The sequence below is a fragment of the Heterodontus francisci genome, chromosome 1 (genome assembly GCF_036365525.1).
Source record: "Heterodontus francisci isolate sHetFra1 chromosome 1, sHetFra1.hap1, whole genome shotgun sequence".
NCBI lineage: Eukaryota > Metazoa > Chordata > Chondrichthyes > Heterodontiformes > Heterodontidae > Heterodontus > Heterodontus francisci.
Window position 1 is genome coordinate 223,434,286 of NC_090371.1, and position 17,990 is coordinate 223,452,275.

General features: G+C 44.7%; 1 protein-coding gene across 1 annotated transcript in view; it reads right to left on the reverse strand.

The window, feature by feature from the left end:
• The window catches only part of LOC137356075 (rap guanine nucleotide exchange factor 2-like), a 179,701-nt gene that overhangs the window by 94,708 nt on the left and 67,003 nt on the right, over positions 1–17,990 (reverse strand). Inside the window, exon 16 of the mRNA XM_068021904.1 lies at positions 7,031–7,046. Within this exon, the coding sequence (XP_067878005.1) occupies positions 7,031–7,046 (16 nt within the window). The remainder of the gene's footprint in view (positions 1–7,030; positions 7,047–17,990) is intronic.

Consider the following 17,990-nt stretch of genomic DNA (forward strand, 5'->3'; position numbering starts at 1 on the left):
TTCCACACCTTTTGCTGCTTCTTAGTCGTGCATCAATTCAGCCAATACATTGCCATCTGTCCCATGGGCACAGACCGACTGAATCAGTCTGTTATGTAGAACAGGTTCAAATTCCTCCCTCATCTTTAGGTAGACAGAATCCACTGCCTCATTCTCATCCACCAGACCTAGAACCTCCTCAAAGACATCCAGCTAATTCATCAGACATGACTATCCCGCATAAACCACATACTTGCTCTCTCTTAACAATATCTTGTTCTCCCAGTTCACCAATTATGCTCGGATATCAAAAGGTAACTTCAAGCTATCATGTTACTTGCCTCAGAGTCAGAAGGTTGTGGTTCCAGGGGCGAAGTACATAATCTAGGCAGATATTTCAATGCAGTACTCCATCCATCTCGGGCAGTATAAACATAGCAGTGACCTGACTGTGCGCTATAAACTAATTAAACAACTGGATAGCATATCGATTGATCGATTAGCCCAGTTTAACAGATTGGGAATCATTGAGTGACATGATTTTAAACTATGTAAATATCGTGTCAGGCAAGGCTCAAACCTGCCAAGACTGAGGCACACATTATTTTGCCACCTGAACATTACAACTTAAAATTGCAAGCCCCTGACTGGAAAGACATTTGCATAGTAGCAGACAGTGTTGGAACAAGGGTAACCAGTCATTGCTTCCCCAATGCACAGAAGAAGTGGTCAGATCAGTTTTAGTCACATGACTGACTGTTTTTCTGAATTTGAACTTCCAACAGGGAAAGAAATCCGAAGGCTGTTTTCTCCTGGACTGAGAAGACCTTTCTCCTGTCTGCTCTCATCTTGCTCTCACCAGCTTCGGAAACCATTGAAGACGTATGAACCCCAAGAGAGAAGATTCTCCTATAGTGAACAAGGTTTAAGAAGAATACTGGGCCCCAACAAAAAGTAAGAGCTGTGTACAATCAAGGACTTTATGGCGAGCTGGAAACACAGAAAAAAGTAACGAGAAATCCCTTTTTAGAGACTGCCTCATACCTCTCCATTTTATTTTTCTTCTCTTTTCTGTCCCTATCTGCATGTGTGTATCACATGTGCATGCTAGCATAGGCACGTTGTATATCCGTAGGTGTTAACTATATTAGAGTTTAAGTTTAAGGTTTAATAAATTTCACTTTAAATCTAAAGAAAACCTGGTGTTCTCATTTCTTAGCCTTATAATTGGAAAGCGACGAACAAGGATTCACAAAGGGGGAGCTCAAAACACAGTATGTTTAAAATTAAACCCTGTTACAATCAGACCAGGTGAAGACAATAAAAGACCCCTCGACACCTTTCTCACCTGGTCATAACAATAGGAATAGACTGGATGATCGGCAGTTCTTCTTTCCCCTGAGAGTAATGAGCCTCTGGAATACATTGCTGGTTGATGTGTTGGATGCTGACTCTCTGTCTACCTTCAAGAGGGAGCTGGCCTGGTTCTGGACTGAGTCAGAAATGACACCATACAGAGATAAGTGTCTTTCTAGATATCACTTGATCCATGTGATCTCCTGGGCTGGCTCTGATCACCTGAGGGGATCAGAGAGGGATTTTCCAAAGGAATTTTTCCCTTTTTAGTCCTGGCTTTTTCATCTTTCTCAGGACATTACATGGTGGAGGGAGGTGGTGATTTGAGGCTGGGGGTGGGACATGTTTTCTCACGATGCTCCAGCCATCATGTGATGTGGGGCAGGCTTGATGGACCAGCTGGCCTTTTCCTGATGGTCAATTTTAGAAATTTATATGAATCCAAATGGAACCTTTTCTTTGCTTCAAGAGAATATTAAAGATCTCATAACGTTGTTTGAAGAAATGCAGGAGGTTCTGCCCAATATTCCTCCTTTCATTAAGACACCAAAAACTGAATTAACTGATAGATTGGCTGGAATTTTACAGCCATCCAACGAACAGACCGGTGGCGGGGTGGGGGGGGATGTAGAATTCAGTAGGAGTCCGGGGGTGGGGGTGGGGGCCGTTCCCGACGCCTTCCCAGCCCTGATGCAATTTTACGCGGGGCGGCGGCATCAAGAAACGGCCTACCCGCCCCAGGCCAATCAAGGCCCTTAAGAGGTCAATTATCTGCCACTTAAGCGCTGCCTCCTGCCGCTGCTGGCAGCCTTCTTGCCTATGCCGCTTGGAGGGCCTCCCACGGCCCAACTTCTCCCACTGAACAGCACTTTCACCACCCCCCCCCTCACCCTGCTGTTAAATGACCCTCCTTGCCTTGCCAGGGCCCAGGCAGTTGTCCCCAGAGAGACCCCAAAAACCTACCTTAGTTCCAGGGCCATCCTTCCTCTCGCTTCCATTGGCCGGGTGTAGTCCCAGCAGTGCCAGCCACTGCTCCCAGTGGCACCGCTCAGTCTAAGAGCTGCCAGCCTGCTGATTGGCCGGCAGCTCCATGAGGCAGGACCTCCTGCCTCAAAGAGATGGAAGTCCCACAAAAGGCCAATTGAGGGTCTTGGGAGTGAATAATCCCGGTGTGGCTCCCCAGGCCAGGTGGAGGTGGGCTCGCCACGGACTTTTCGGCCGGTGGGTGGGGTCTCCCACCCAACATAAAATTCCGGCTATTGTCCTGTGCTGTTTGTGGGATCTTGATATGAGAAAAGAAGCTGCTACGTTACCTGCTTAAGAATGATTTAAAAAGTAATTAATGGTCTATTAGATGCTGACAGATGGAATAAGATGCTATTAAAATGCAAAACTGTGTTTCTTTTATAAATGGGCTGCTAATGCCCTGTCCAGCACTTGTAATACAGCTGGACATTGCAGGGAAGCAGACTTTCTAAGCATCTAATAGAATATATCACAATGCAAGGCAGGAGCACCTGTGACGCTCAGAGTCTATGTACCTGGTTACATTGTGAGTCACATTTGAGAATTCCCCAAAATATTATTCTGTAGTGCGTATTTGTATGATGGAGGGCGTGAATAAGGTAAAAGAATGAAAAGTAAAGGATGATACGAGCAATGAACTTGAGGGAGGTCTCAGAACTTACCTGTCCCAACTTCTGTTATTATCTCCAGGCCTGAACTTTCTCCTTATAAAGAATCAGGGTCACATGTTAGCTGACTCCCCAATACACCCTGTTTGCAAGCACTGGAACTGGTTATTGGCAGCCCTGTTCTGCATGTAGATTAAAAAGTGATGGCTGTTGAAATAAAGCACCTGAAGGAAGATGTGCATTGCCAAAATTCCCAGGGCAGCAGCCAAGTTAAGTGAGTCTGTGAACAAACAGCACCCGGCTTTGTCAGAGGGAGGTCATGCCTAACAAATTTGATTGAATTTTTTGAGCATGTGACCAGGTGTGTAGATGAGGGTAGTGCAGTTGATGTAGTTTACATGGATTTCAGCAAAGCCTTTGACAAGGTCCCACATGGGAGACTTATCAAGAAAGCAAATGCACATGGGATACGGGGTAACTTGATAAGGTGGATTCAAAATTGGCTTAGCTGCAGGAGACAGAGAGTGATGACAGATGGCTGTTTTAGTGACTGGAAGCCAGTGTCCAGTGGCATACCACAGGGATCTGTGCTGGGTCCCCTATTGTTTGTCATTTATATAAACGACAAATATGACTATGTGGGGGGTAGGATCAGTAAGTTCGCGGATGACACAAAGATTGGCCGAGTGGTTAACAGTGAGGTGGAGTGTCTTGAGTTACAGGAAGATATAGACGGGATGGTCAAATGGGCAGAAAAGTGGCAGATGGAATTTAACGCTGAAAAGTGTGAGGTGATACTCTTTGGAAGGAGTAATGTGACACGGAAGTATTCAATGAATGGCCTGACACTGGGAAGTTCTGAGGAACAAAGGGACCTTGGCGTGTTTGTCCATAGATCTCTGAAGGCAGAAGGGCAGGTTAATAGGGTGGTGAAAAAGGCATATGGGACACTTGCCTTTATCAATTGAGGCATAGATTACAAAAGCAGGGAGGTCATGTTGGAGTAGTACAGAACTTTGACAAGGCCACAGCTGGAGTACTGTGTGCAATTCTGGTCGCCACATTATAGGAAGGATGTGATTGCATTGGAGGGGGTGCAGAGGCGATTAACCAGGATGTTGCCTGGGATGGAACATTTAAGCTATGAAGAGAGGTTGGATAGGCTTGGGTTATTTTCGCTGGAGCAGAAAATACTGAGGGGTGACCTGATTGAGGTGTACAAGATTATGAGGGGCATGGACAGGGTGGATAGGGAGCAGCTGTTCCCGTTAGTTGAAGGGACAGTTACGAGGGGTCACAAATTTAAGGTGAGGGGCGGGAGGTTTAAGAGGAATTTGAGGAAGAACTTTTTTACCCAGAGGGTGGTGACGGTCTGGAATGCACTGCCTGGGAGGGTGGTAGAGGCGGGTTGCCTCACATCCTTTAAAAAGTACCTGGATGAGCACTTGGCACGTCATAACATTCAAGGCTATGGGCCAAGTGCTGGCAAATGGCATTAGGTAGACAGGTCAGGTGTCTATAATGCATCGGTGCAGACTCGATGGGCCAAAGGGCCTCGTCTGCACTGTATTATTCTGTCATTCCGCGATTCTGTGATATCTTGGGTTGACACCATACTTGGTGTTTGTTGCTTGCTCCATTTCATGGGACACATGGTAAACACTGAGTCAGAGCAGACATGCACAGTGTCCTTTTACAACTTAGGTATGCCAGTGCATTTGGAAAATATCTGCCCATTTGTACGACTACTGGGCATTCTTCCTCTATGATACTGCTTGATCCTGCCACCGGGAAGGCAGTATACTATCCTGGAGTTTCGTCTATGGCCACAGAAGCACCTGTCTGTTTCCCTCATTATCAAAACCCCCTACCAAGATTGCTTTTCCACTCTTCTTCCTCCCCCTGATGCAGCTGAGACACCCATGGTGCCGTGGACTTGGATCTAACTTCACGACTCAGAGGAGCCGGTCATGTCACTCTTTAGCCAATGCCTATGATGTGCATAAATATGATTCTTGTGTCTCCCAGGAGTTATGTGGCATTTCCCCACAGTTTCATAGAGCAAAGCTACATTCCTGCATGAATAATGGTGCACATTTCTGAACTAAAGCTACCCTTTAACAACTGCTTTAAGATCCACAAAGAAGGCACATTTTACAACATAATGTTAATTTGCATTCACACTTCCTGTTTTTATATTAGCTTTTGCAGTTTTCCAGTCAAAAATATATCTGTTTAAGGACTTTTGACAATTTTACAACTTACTTTTATTCACCTTTCCGGAATCCGACTCATTCATTGAGACATGTCTTTGCTACTTTACAAAGCACAGAAGAGCAGTCTCATTTTTAAGGCTGAAGTTGAACATCTCAAAGCATTTCAAACACTGCAAATTATATTGAAATGCACCATTTTTCAAGCAAAACTTTTCCAGAAATACTGATGAGATGCATGATCATTTGATCTGTCTTTGGTGGCAATGGCAGCCTCACTGAACTGAACAACAAAGCAGAGGCATTGCAGGAGGCTGGTGTTGCCGACTGTGTCAAACACCACAGAAAGATCGAGGAAGGTGAAGAGGGATAGTGCACAGTTATAGAGGATCTTGTTAGTGACTTTCTTTAGAGTTGTTTTGGTACTGTGGCAGGGTGGAAACCTGATTGCAGAGATTCAACCATGGAATTCCAGGACAAATGGGCAAGGAATTGTGAGGCAACACGTTCGAGGATGTTGGAGAGAGAAGGTAGGTCAAAGATGGGGTGGTAGTTTGCAGGGACAGATGGATCAACAGTGGCTTTTTGAGGAGGGAGTGATAACAGTGGTTTTGAAAGGGAGGGATCAGAACATGAGGAAAGAGAATCATTTACAATGTCAGCTAACATTCAAATCAGGAAGGGAAATTGGGTTTAATGAGCAGTTTAATGAGAATGAAGTCAAGAGATTGGATGTGGGACTCGTGAACCAGGTGAGCTTGAAAAGGATTTGAGGGATGATGGAATAGAAATTAGTGAGATGGGCCATCTTAGGCCTGATGGGCAAGAGGACTGGTGGAAGGAGCAGAGACAGGATAATGTACAGACTCAAGCTTAGTGATATACCTTCAAGCTTAATGAAAGGAAGTCCATGAACTCCTTGAACTGTTGTCAGAGGTTGATGTGGAAAGAACAGGGGAGAGTTGGTAGTGGAGAAAAGAAGCTGCGGGTTATCTTTGTTCTCCAGAATGATCTTGAAGTAATGATAGATTTGGCAGAAGAGAGTGAGACCAGATAACAATTTGATGGGAACCAGCCAGCATCCGTACAGCATTCATAGCCTGGTCTATTGCATTCTTAGCAAATACAGAAGAGATATTATAATGAATACAATGGAGCTTGCTTATTCCAATCTCATTAATTAATGTTTGGAAATAACCAAAGTGTTAGGAGCTACGTTAGGTGCATTTAGCATGTGTACACTATTAGCAGCTAATACTGATTCTGCAAAATGTTCTGAATTTACAGTCAAAAGATTGGCCGTTGACTATAACTCATTACAAGCTCCAGTCGACAATAAGGATTGAACTTGCTATGTTGTGTCTGGTGTGTCCATGGCTGTGGTTGGACATATTCCTGAATCTTTGATCACAATGCCAATTGATGAATTTGTAAATGTTATTGTACTTACTGTATAATAGTTGGGCCCCAATATTTGAGTGTCTTTGCACCCACAGAATCCTACATAGCAAGTGTTAGTGTCCTCAATAGGGGAAACAAAATAGAAAAAATATCCAAATTTGAGCCCATGGGTCTTACAGTCATGAATAGAAAATGCATAGAATTAAATAGAATATACAGAAAAAATCAGGCCATTCAGCCCAACCAGTCCATGCTGATGTTTCTGCTCCACTTATGCCTCCTCCTTTTCCCTCATATGCTGATCTAGCTTCCCCTTAAATGAATCTCTACTATTTGCCTCAACTACACCCCGTGGTAGCACATTCCACATTCTCACCACTCTGATAACAACGTTTCTTCAGAGTTACCTACTTGATTTCTTGATGGCCTCTAGTTTTTCTCCTTCACAAGTGGAAGCATTGGGCTGATTTTTGCAGCTCGACTGCAGGTCCCACCGTCGGGACCAGAAGCTGCAGCCTCTTCTGCTCGGGCGGGGATCGACTGGCTACAAGAGATCTTCCAGTGGCCGGCCAATTAACAGTTGAGAGGCACAGGGGCCAATCAATAAGGGAACAGAGGCGGGCCGAGAGGCGGTGGAGGTAACATGAGGTCACACTGCGGCAGGTGCTGGCGTCATATTTAAAGGGCTGCCAGCACTGAATAAAATGGGACTGCCTGGAAATCTTAAAAAAGGCAGGAAAGCGGCAGCGAGAATGGCAAAAGGAAGACCAAGGCTGACCCCATGATTCAGCAATGCCGCGGTGACAGGCTCTTCTCCAGGCTGCAAGGGCAAGGGGAGAGGTCCTCTTCCGCAGGAGGGAGAGAAGGAGACCAGCACGACTCACCAACCAAGCCTGGACGGAGATCACAGAGGAGGTCAGCAGCTGTGCGGTCAGCCCCAGAACCTGGATCCAGTGCTGCAAGCACATCAATGACCTTATTCATTCTACCAAGGTGAGTACTCCATACTTCCTTTCTCTGTGGATCTCGCATGTGGCAACATGAGAGGGTGCATTTGGTGGAGAGGGAATGACCACCCAGTCAATTCCATAGCCCCTCTGCCAGTGACACCAGCACCTCCAGTAGCCGCAACAACAGAGGAGGGTCCTGCACCTGTGCAGGATCCCCTCAGCATGACAGGGCCCTTGAGGCCTCAGGCAGCCAGAGGATGACCACCAAGGTCAGCACAAGCCACAGGGCAGCAAGGTCAACAGCCTGCCTCCAACTCAACTGCAAAGTGCAGGGGGAGCACCACATAGGAGCATGAGTAAGAAATTTAAGAAGAGCACCTAGCTGCACCTGGGGTACACGGGTGAATAGAGGATCAAACTGTGGAGCCTCATGTTTCCTGTTGCATTAAATAAAGGATTAATCTATTGCTCATAAATCTTTCATTTTTTGCTGCCCTTTTGGACTTCAGTTATACCCCGTCTCCCTCAAGGGGCTGGTTGCGAGGGGCAATGCTGCGTGAATTCAATACCTCAGCCTTGCCGCTGTGCAATGAGCAACTGGGCGCACAGCGATGGAATAGTAAATGGGTGACAGCAGGGCTGCAGAATGGTAAGGCTTTATTGGTATCTAAGAGGTAGTAAGGGTGATTTGAAACATTTGTGATTTAGTGTTTCCTGAACCTACCTTGTGTATATCTCATTGCACCTTGTCCATGGTCCCTGGGGTCCTTCATGTTGCATCGCCTGGTCAGCACCCTCTTCCACATCCTCATCATTGGAGGAGGCATCACGATCCACAAGATTCTCATTGGTCAAAAGCTTCCCCCTCTGCAGTGTCAGGTTGTGCAGTGCACAGCAGACCACCATGACACGTGAGACCCTTGCTGAGGCACATTGAAGGGCTCCACTGGATTGATCAAGACTCCTAAATCGCATCTTCAGAATCCCTATGGCCTGCTCGATGGTTCAGGTTGCCCTGTGCCAGGTGTTGTACCTCTCCTCTGCATTCGTGCATGGGTTCTTCAAAGTCATTAGTAGCCATGTCCTCAGTGAGTAGCCCATGTCTCCCAGTGTCCACCCCTGAAGGTGTGTGAGGGGTGTGAGGGCAGTGAAAAGCTTTGGCACCTGGGAATGCTGAAGTATATATGTGTCATGGCTGCTTCCCGGGAACTGTGCTCACACCTGAAGGATCTGTCTGTGGTGGTTGCAGTACAATGAGCAAGTGGAAGCCCTTTCTGTTGATGAAGGCTGCTGGCTGGTCTGTGGGAGCCTTAATGGCTGCCTGTGGCAGTCGATCACACCCTGCACCTGAGGGGAATCCAGCAATGGCCCTGAACCCAATGCCTCTCTCAGTTTGATTCTCCGGCTTGGTGTAAAAACACCTATATCCGCTGGCCCTCTTGAACAGGGCATCAGTCACCACCTTGGTGCATTGATGTGCTGCAGACTGTGAAATCCCACACATCTCAGGCATTTGATAATGTGCCACATCAAAGCTTATTGCAGAAAATAAAAGCTCATGGTGTACAGGGTAACATATTGGCATGGATAAAAGATTGGCTAGCTAACAGGAAACAGGGAGTAGGCATAAATGGGTCATTTCCTGCTTGGCAAAATGTAACAAGTGGTGTGCCACAGGGAGCTGTGCTGGGGCCTCAACATTTTTACAATTTATATAAATGACTGAGATGAAGGGACCGAAAGTATGGTTGTTAAATTTGCTGATGACACAAAGATAGTTAGGAAAGTAATTTGTGAAGAGGACATTAAGGGGACGACAAAGGGATATAAGAACAAAGAACAGTACAGCACAGGAACAGGCCAATCGGCCCTCCAAGCCTGCGCCGATCTTGATGCCTGCCTAAACTAAAACCTTCTGCACTTCCGGGGCCCATATCCCTCTATTCCCATCCTATTCATGTATTTGTCAAGACGCCTCTTAAACGTCGCTATCGTAGCTGCTTCCAGCACCTCCTCTGGCAGCAAGTTCCAGGCACTCACCACCCTCTGTGTAAAGAACTTGCCTCGCACATCCCCTCTAAACTTTGCCCCTCTCACCTTAAACCTATGTCCCCTAGTAACTGACTCTTCCACTCTGGGAAAAAGCTTCTGACTATCCACTCTGTCCATGCCGCTCATAACTTTGTAAACCTCGATCAAGTCGCCCCTCCACCTCCGTCGTTCCAGTGAAAACAATCCACGTTTATCCAACCTCTCCTCATAGCTAATGCCCTCCAGACCAGGCAACATCCTGGTAAACCTCTCCTTTACCCTCTCCAAAGCCTCCACGTCCTTCTGGTAGTGTGGCGACCAGAATTGCACGCAATATTCTAAGTGTGGCCTAACTAAAGTTCTGCAGCATGACTTGCCAATTTTTATACTCTATGCCCCGACCGATGAAGGCAAGCATGCCGTATGCCTTCTTGACTACCTTATCCAACTGCGTTGCCACTTTCAGTGACATGTGGACCTGCACGCCCAGATCACTTTGCCTGTCAATACTCCGAAGGGTTCTGCCATTTACTGTATACCTCCCACCTGCATTAGACCTTCCAAAATGCATTACCTCACATTTGTCCAGATTAAACTCCATCAGTCATTTCTCCGCCCAAGTCTCCAACCGATCTATATCCTGCTGTATCCTCTGACAATCCTCATCACTATCTGCAACTCCACCAACCTTTGTGTCGTCCGCAAACTTACTAATCAGACCAGCTATATTTTCTTCCAAATCATTTATATATACTACAAAGTGCAAAGGTCCCAGCACTGATCCCTGCGGAACACCACTAGTCACATCCCTCCATTCCGAAAAGCACCCTTCCACTGCTATCCTCTCTTCGATGACTGAGCCAGTTCTGTATCCATCTTAAAAGCAAAATACTGCGGATGCTGGAAATCTGAAACAAAAACAAGAAATGCTGGATTCACTCAGCAGGTCTGGCAGCATCTGTGGAAAGAGAAGCAGAGTTAACGTTTCGGGTCAGTGACCCTTCTTCGGAACTGACAAATATTAGAAAAGTCACAGATTATAAACAAGTGAGGTGGGGGTTGGGCAAGAGATAACAAAGGAGAAGGTGCAGATTGGACCAGGCCACATAGCTGACCAAAAGGTCACAGAGCAAAGGCAAACAATATGTTAATGGTGTTTTGAAAGACAAAGCATTTGTACAGATTAGGTGTGAATATACTGAATATGGAACATCAGCAAGTGCAAACCTGAAGAAAAACAACCTGAAAAAAACAGTGGGTAAGCAAACTGAACAAACTAAGATGAAATGAAATAAATGCAAAAAATGTAAAAAGGAATGCAAAAAAAATAAAAGGAAGAAAAAATAACTAAAAATGACTAAAAATGAAAGTAAAGTGGGGGGCTGTCATGCTCTGAAATTATTGAACTCAATGTTCAGTCCGGCAGGCTGTAGTGTGCCTAATCGGTAGATGAGATGCTGTTCCTCGAGCTTGCGTTGATGTTCACTGGAACACTGCAGCAATACCAGGACAGAGATGTGAGCATGAGAGCAGGGGGGAGTGTTGAAATGGCAAGCAACCGGAAGCTCAGGGTCCTGCTTGCGGACTGAGCGGAGATGTTCCGCAAAGCGGTCACCCAGTCTGCGCTTGGTCTCCCCAATGTAGAGGAGACCACACTGTGAGCAGCAAATACAGTATACTACATTGAAAGAAGTACAAGTAAATCGCTGCTTCACCTGAAAGGAGTGTTTGGGGCCTGGGATAGTGAGGAGAGAGGAGGTAAATGGGCAGGTATTACACCTCCTGCGATTGCAAGGGAAGGTGCCCTGGGACGGGGACGAGGTGGTGGGGGTAATGGAGGAGTGGACCAGGGTGTCGCGGAGGGAACGATCCCTTCGTAATGCTGACAGGGGAAGGGAGGGGAAGATGCGACTGGTAGTGGCATCACGCTGGAGGTGGCGAAAATGGCGGAGGATGATCCTTTGGATATGGAGGCTGGTGGGATGAAAAGTGAGGACAAGGGGAACCCTGTCACGGTTCTGGGAGGGAGGGGAAGGGGTGAGGGTAGAGGTGCGGGGAATGGGTCGGACACGGTTGAGGGCCCTGTCAACCACAGTGGGGGGAAATCCTCGGTTGAGGAAAAAGGAGGTCATATCAGAAGCACCGTCATGGAAGGTAGCATCATCAGAGCAGATGCGTCGGAGACGGAGAAACTGGGAGAATGGAATGGAGTCCTTACAGGAGGTAGGGTGCCTTTGCTCTGTGACCTTTTGGTCAGCTATGTGGCCTGGTCCAATCTGCACCTTCTCCTTTGTTATCTCTTGCCCAACCCCCACCTCACTTGTTTATAATCTGTGACTTTTCCAATATTTGTCAGTTCCGAAGAAGGGTCACTGACCCAAAACGTTAACTCTGCTTCTCTTTCCACAGATGCTGCCAGACCTGCTGAGTGAATCCAGCATTTCTTGTTTTTGTTTCTGTATCCATCTTGCCAGCTCATCTCTGATCCTGTGTGACTTCACCTTTTGTACCAGTCTACCATGAAGGACCTTGTCAAAGGCTTTACTAAAGTCCATATAGATAACATCCACTGCTCTTCCTTCATCAATCATCTTTGTCACTTCCTCAAAAAACTCAATCAAATTAGTGAGACACGACCTCCCCTTCACAAAACCATGCTGCCTCTCGCTAATAAGTTCGTTTGTTTCCAAATGGGAGTAAATCATGTCCCGAAGAATCCTCTCTAATAATTTGCCTACCACTGACGTAAGGATCACCGGCCAATAATTTCCTGGATTATCCTTGCTACCCTTCTTAAACAAAGGAACAACATTGGCCATTCTCCAGTCCTCTGAGACATCACCCGTAGCCAATGAGGATGCAAAGATTTCTGTCAAGGCACCAGCAATTTCCACCCTTGCCTCCCTCAGTATTCCAGGGTAGATCCCATCAGGCCCTGGGGACTTATCTACCTTAATGCTTTGCAAGACACCCAACACCTCCTCCTTTTTGATAATGAGATGACTGAGACTATCTGCACCCCCTTCCCTCGGCTCATCATCCACCAAGTCCTTCTCTTTGGTGAATACTGATGGAAAATACTCATTTAGTACCTCGCCCATTTCCTCTGGCTCCACACATAGATTCCCTTCTCTGTCCTTGAGTGGGCCAACCCTTTCCCTGGTTACCCTCTTGCTCTTTATATACGTATAAAAAGAATTGGGATTTTCCTTAATCCTGTTTGCCAATGACTTTTCTATACCCCTTTTAGCCCTCCTGACTCCTTGCTTAAGTTCCTTCCTACTGTCTTTATATTCCTCAATTCCTCAATATCCAGAAATGACATGAAGAAGTGGGCTTCCATCCCAACGTCTTCCGTCCCGATATCCTCCCCGCTCCCAACCACAACCCACCTCCCATCTCAAGCCTCCGAGCCCATCCCTAAAGGTCCTGGAAAACTCAGTCCAAACTCTCTTTGTGTCTCCTCTATCAAAATTTTAAAGAACTCTATGAGGTCACCCCTCAGCCTCTCTTTTCAACAGAAAACAGACCCAGCCTTATCATCCTTTCCTGATGGGTATAACCTCACATTGTGACAACCAGAATTGTACACAGTACTCCAAGTGTGGGCTAGCCAAGGCTCCACATAAAGTCACACCTTTTCAATTATATCCCTCAAGAAATAAACACTCAAGCTTGGTTTTTTGTGGTCATATTAGCCTGCATCACTACTTTTAGTGATGTGTATTTTTACTCCTACATCTCTTTTTTTCTCTACCTCATTTGAATTCTGATTTCCCAAGTTATATCTGACCTGGTGATTTTTTCTTACCAAAATATAATACTTCATTTTAATCTGTGTTGAAAGTCATTTCTCAATCATAAGCCCATTCAGTAATTTTATAATTGTCTTGTAATTTGTTGCCGTCCTCCTCAGTATTGACTATTTCCCCACAACTTGATGTCATCCGCAAATTTAGAAACACTGTTTTTGATTTCAAAGTCTAAATTATTAATATAAATGATGTAAAACTGTTTCCCAGCGTTGATCCTTGTGGGACCCCACTTTCCACCTTCTTCTCTGAATAACTACCCTTTACCCCCACTCTCTGATTTCTGTCCATTCTGTTACTCTGTACAAACTGTACACCTGTTTCACCTTCAGACAGGTTTCTTAGATAACTGAATATTTTTTTGTAAACAGTTATGGCTCTCTGTACCTGCAGATTGTAATTTCCCTTTAATTAGATCGAGATCAGTCCAAAAACAAGATTTATGTTTAAACTAATTATATTTTAATCTATTTTTCAAACAAAAGGTTGTAATTACAAGAAACTTAAAATAATGCAATTTTATTTTTATATATAAAAATGTAAGCTTGTATTGAATACAGAAATTCAGGGTTATTGCAATATAAACAACATTTTGTATTGTAATTGGTGAGAAAATGGATAACACCAAAGCTATGCAATTCATGCAGATTTCTGATTATGTTACATGAGTTATCTTGGGAGTTTCACAAATGTAGAATTCACAAATGTGTGTATAGAAAAAACATTTTGAAACTTATATGTACAGGTATTTCAAGTTTGTAGTGTTGATCATTCATATTGAAAGTCAACATTTGTATAAAGCTTGATAAGTGTATGAAGGAGAAAGGAATAGAAAGATACGTTGATCAGGAAAAATGAAGGAAGATGAGAGGAGGATCTTTTGGAGCATAAACACCAGCATAGACCAGTTGGGCCGAATGGCCTATTTCTGTGCTGCAAAATTCTACCCAAGGACACATGAGAACAGTGTTCAGACAACTGTCAAAATAATTATTTTCAAAGTAATATTTTATACAGTTGTTAATTTACTGCAATATCAAGTCTCAAGAAAAAAATCTAAATGCATTTAGATTTGGATGTATCTGAATGCCTTACATTAGCAGTCACCTCACTACAATGGGGATATCTGTCAATCTGTTACTCTCTCTACTCCTCTTTAATTTTCCCTCTCCCCATCACTCCAAATTATTTACATCCTTCTGCCTTCCTGCTAATTCCATCAGTGTTGAGACACATTCTTAAGTAACTCAGTTTCCAATTTGTCATATTTAAGTCACCATTTCTATTTCTATCCCTTTTGCCTGTTCCATGATTCTATTTATCTGCCACTAACATTCCATACACACATAATTTGCAGAGCTGAATTTGGTATTTTCCTGTGTGATGGTGTCCATTGACCCTTTGTTACAGTTTTCCTGGATTAGATCAATCACGCAGAGCAGTTGCAGCCTGAGAGGTGAGAAGCTGACATTCACTCCAGCAGTGCCTGCATTTGTGCTATTGTGCAATGCCATAAATAATTGTGTTTGAATGAAATACATCACTTCAAAGACCCGGTTTCAGTTTTACACTTAACCAGTATACTGAGCAAACTATTTTATTTTAAGGACATTATTAATATCTTTTAACTTTTCACGCAGTGCGTAGTTAGGATCTGGAATGCACTGCCAGAGTGTGTGGTGGAGGCAGGTTCGATTGTGGTATTCAAAAGGGAATTAGATAGTTACCCAAAAATTAAGAATATACATGATTCTGGGAGAAGGTAGGGGAATGGCACAAAGTGAATTGCTCGCTTGGAGAGCCAGTGCAGACAGGATGGGCCGAATGGTCTCCTTCTGTGCTGTAACAGTTTTGTGATTCTGTGATATCTAATTATTGTCATGGTTTGATACAGCAACTAAAGCTGAATTGTGGTTCTGCATTTAATAAAAAGATAATTCTGCTAGTTAAAAATCCAATCAATGCATTAGGCTGTTGTATAAACCATCGAAAATTCCTCCTAAATTGGATAGAGAATGCATTAATTGTGGAGTTGTAAATAGAAGTCATTTGATGAATTGACCAACTTTGAATAGTTCTGAAACTGTTCATTTCTCTCGAATGGATCTTGTTTGGAAATTTTGCTGATGTGCTATGTTTTGCAATTCAGAGCAGATCTTATCTGTTATTTCCCTTAATCTGCTGGAGATAGCATGGTCTGGGTGTGGGAGCAGCAGCAACTTCTGTCACCATTAGATTCCCGATTCCCTTTGACTGACGTTGCTCGGTGGATGCTTCGTGCAATCACACAAGCTCGAGCGAGGTGCCTTCACTTTGAAAAGATATACTCGTTGTTGGGACTGACAGTAACCCCCTCAATCATTTCAAATAAAAGGACTCTTCATTACCCCATTGGATGACTTTTGACTGTCAAAAAGCCTTTTATCCCCATCTCTAACATTTTTGTAACGAATAAACAATAGTTTTCAAAGAAAATGGGAAAAAACTGAATGTTTTAATGTCTCTATCGATGCTTTTTTCTGCATCATTGTCCTTGAGATTAATCCTTAATTCCTGGAGACTCCAGGACAATCCTGGAGGGTTGACAACCATATTCCCCGTATTGTATATCCCAGTGAGTATGATTACAAACTTCCATAAAGAAACAACACCATTTATTCCCAGCTCTGTTTAAACTGGATGTAATGATATAAACAAAATACATTTCTATCATTTTCAACAAAAATATAACTATTATTTACAATTAATTGTATTAAAAATACAAAAGGGATACAAACTCCATCAATTATCCTTCCAAGACATACAGGAACAAGTAGAATCAAAAGTTTGAGGAAATCACCAATAATCATATATTTTGCACTTAACATCCCAAATCTCTTGAAATGAGATGAGCAGTTCTATGTTGTAGAATTACAGTTAGGTTTATATTATTTGTACAACCCTTAAATATAACCTTGATTTATTTTTGTCTGCCTATATCCATTCAGTGTCCATTGACTGTATACTGAAACTGGCAAATTACACATAATACAGTTAAATTAATAACGGGAGAGCAAGAGGACTAGACAGGGGTAAAGGAAGGCACAAGAGGTGACCTGCAGGAGAGCGAGGGCAGCGACTGAAGATAATGTAAGGTCTGAGAATGGACATATGGAAGAGCAAGAGGAACGACCCAGCATAAAAGAATGTCTGAGACTGGACCTGCGGGAGAACAACGTGTGCAAGCTATGGTAATGGAATGCCCTGGACCTTATCTGCGGGAGAGTGAGAGGATTGACTGAAGATGAAACAATGGCTGAGAATGGCTCTGTGGGAAAGTGAAAGGAGAAACCGAACATAAAACAAAGCCTGAGAGTGGACCTGCAGGAAATCAAGAGGATCAACCGAGAAGTAAACAACACCCGAGAGGTAGACTGTGGGAGAGCAAGAGGAGCAACCGAGGATACAAATAGACCAAGAACAGCCAGGTGGGAGAGCCAGAGGAGCAACCGAGGGAAAAGGAAATCCTGAGAGTGGACCTGCGGGAGAGCGAGAGGATCAACCAAGAATAAAACAAGGCCCGAGAAGAACCTGTAAGAGGGTGATAAGAGCGACCAAAGATAAAACAGGGCCTGAGAGAGAACCTGTTGGAGCATGAGAGGAGCGACCCAGAATAAAACAAGGTCCGAGAGCAGATTTGCTTAAGAGTGAAAGGAGTGACCTCTATAAAATAAGGACTCAAAGCGGGGCCGGTAGGGGAGCGAGAAAAGTAACTGAGGCTCCAGAATGGACCTGCAGGAGCGTGAGAGGATCAACCCAAGAAAAATCAGGACCCGACAAAGGATCTGAGCTAAATGGAGAGGAGCAGCCCAGGATAATGGAAGTCTCTAGACAGTATCTGGGGGAGAGCAAGAGACTGAAGATAAAGGAAAGCCCAAGAGTGGACTTGTGGGAACGCAAGTGCAATGGCCGAGGATAAAACAAGCCCCAAGAATGAGGAGCAACCCCGGATAAAACAAAGCCCGACAGCGGATTTGTGGGAGAGTGAGAGGAGAAAACCTCTATAAAATAAGGCCTGAGAGTTGGCCTGTGGTGGAGCGAGAGGACCAACTGAGGATAATGGTTGGCCCGAGAATGGAGCTACGGGAGAGTGAGAGGGGAGACTGGAGATAAAGGAAGGCCTGAGAGCAGACATGAGGGAGGGCAAGAGGAACAGCCAAGAGTAAAACAAGGCCCAGGTGTGGTCTTGCAGGAATACAAGAACAGCCTCCAGGTTAAAACCATGTCCGAGAAGGGACCTGCGAGAGAAGCAATACAGGACAATGAAATGCTCTCGATCGTATCTGCGGGACAGCAAAAGGATTGACATAAGATAAAATAAACCCCGAGAGAGGATCTGCTGGAGTGCAAGCGGATCAACCGAGGATAAAACAAGGCCCAAGAACAGACTTGTGGGAGAGCGAGTGCAGTGACCCAGGATAATGGAATGCCCGAAAACTGAGCAGGAGAGCGAGAGGAGAAAGCGAGCATAAAACAAAGCCTGAGAGAGAACCCGTGGGAGAGCAAGTGGCGAAACCGCGGGAAGATGAAAGCATGAGGGAGAACCTTCAGGAAGGTGAGAGGAGCGACCCAGGA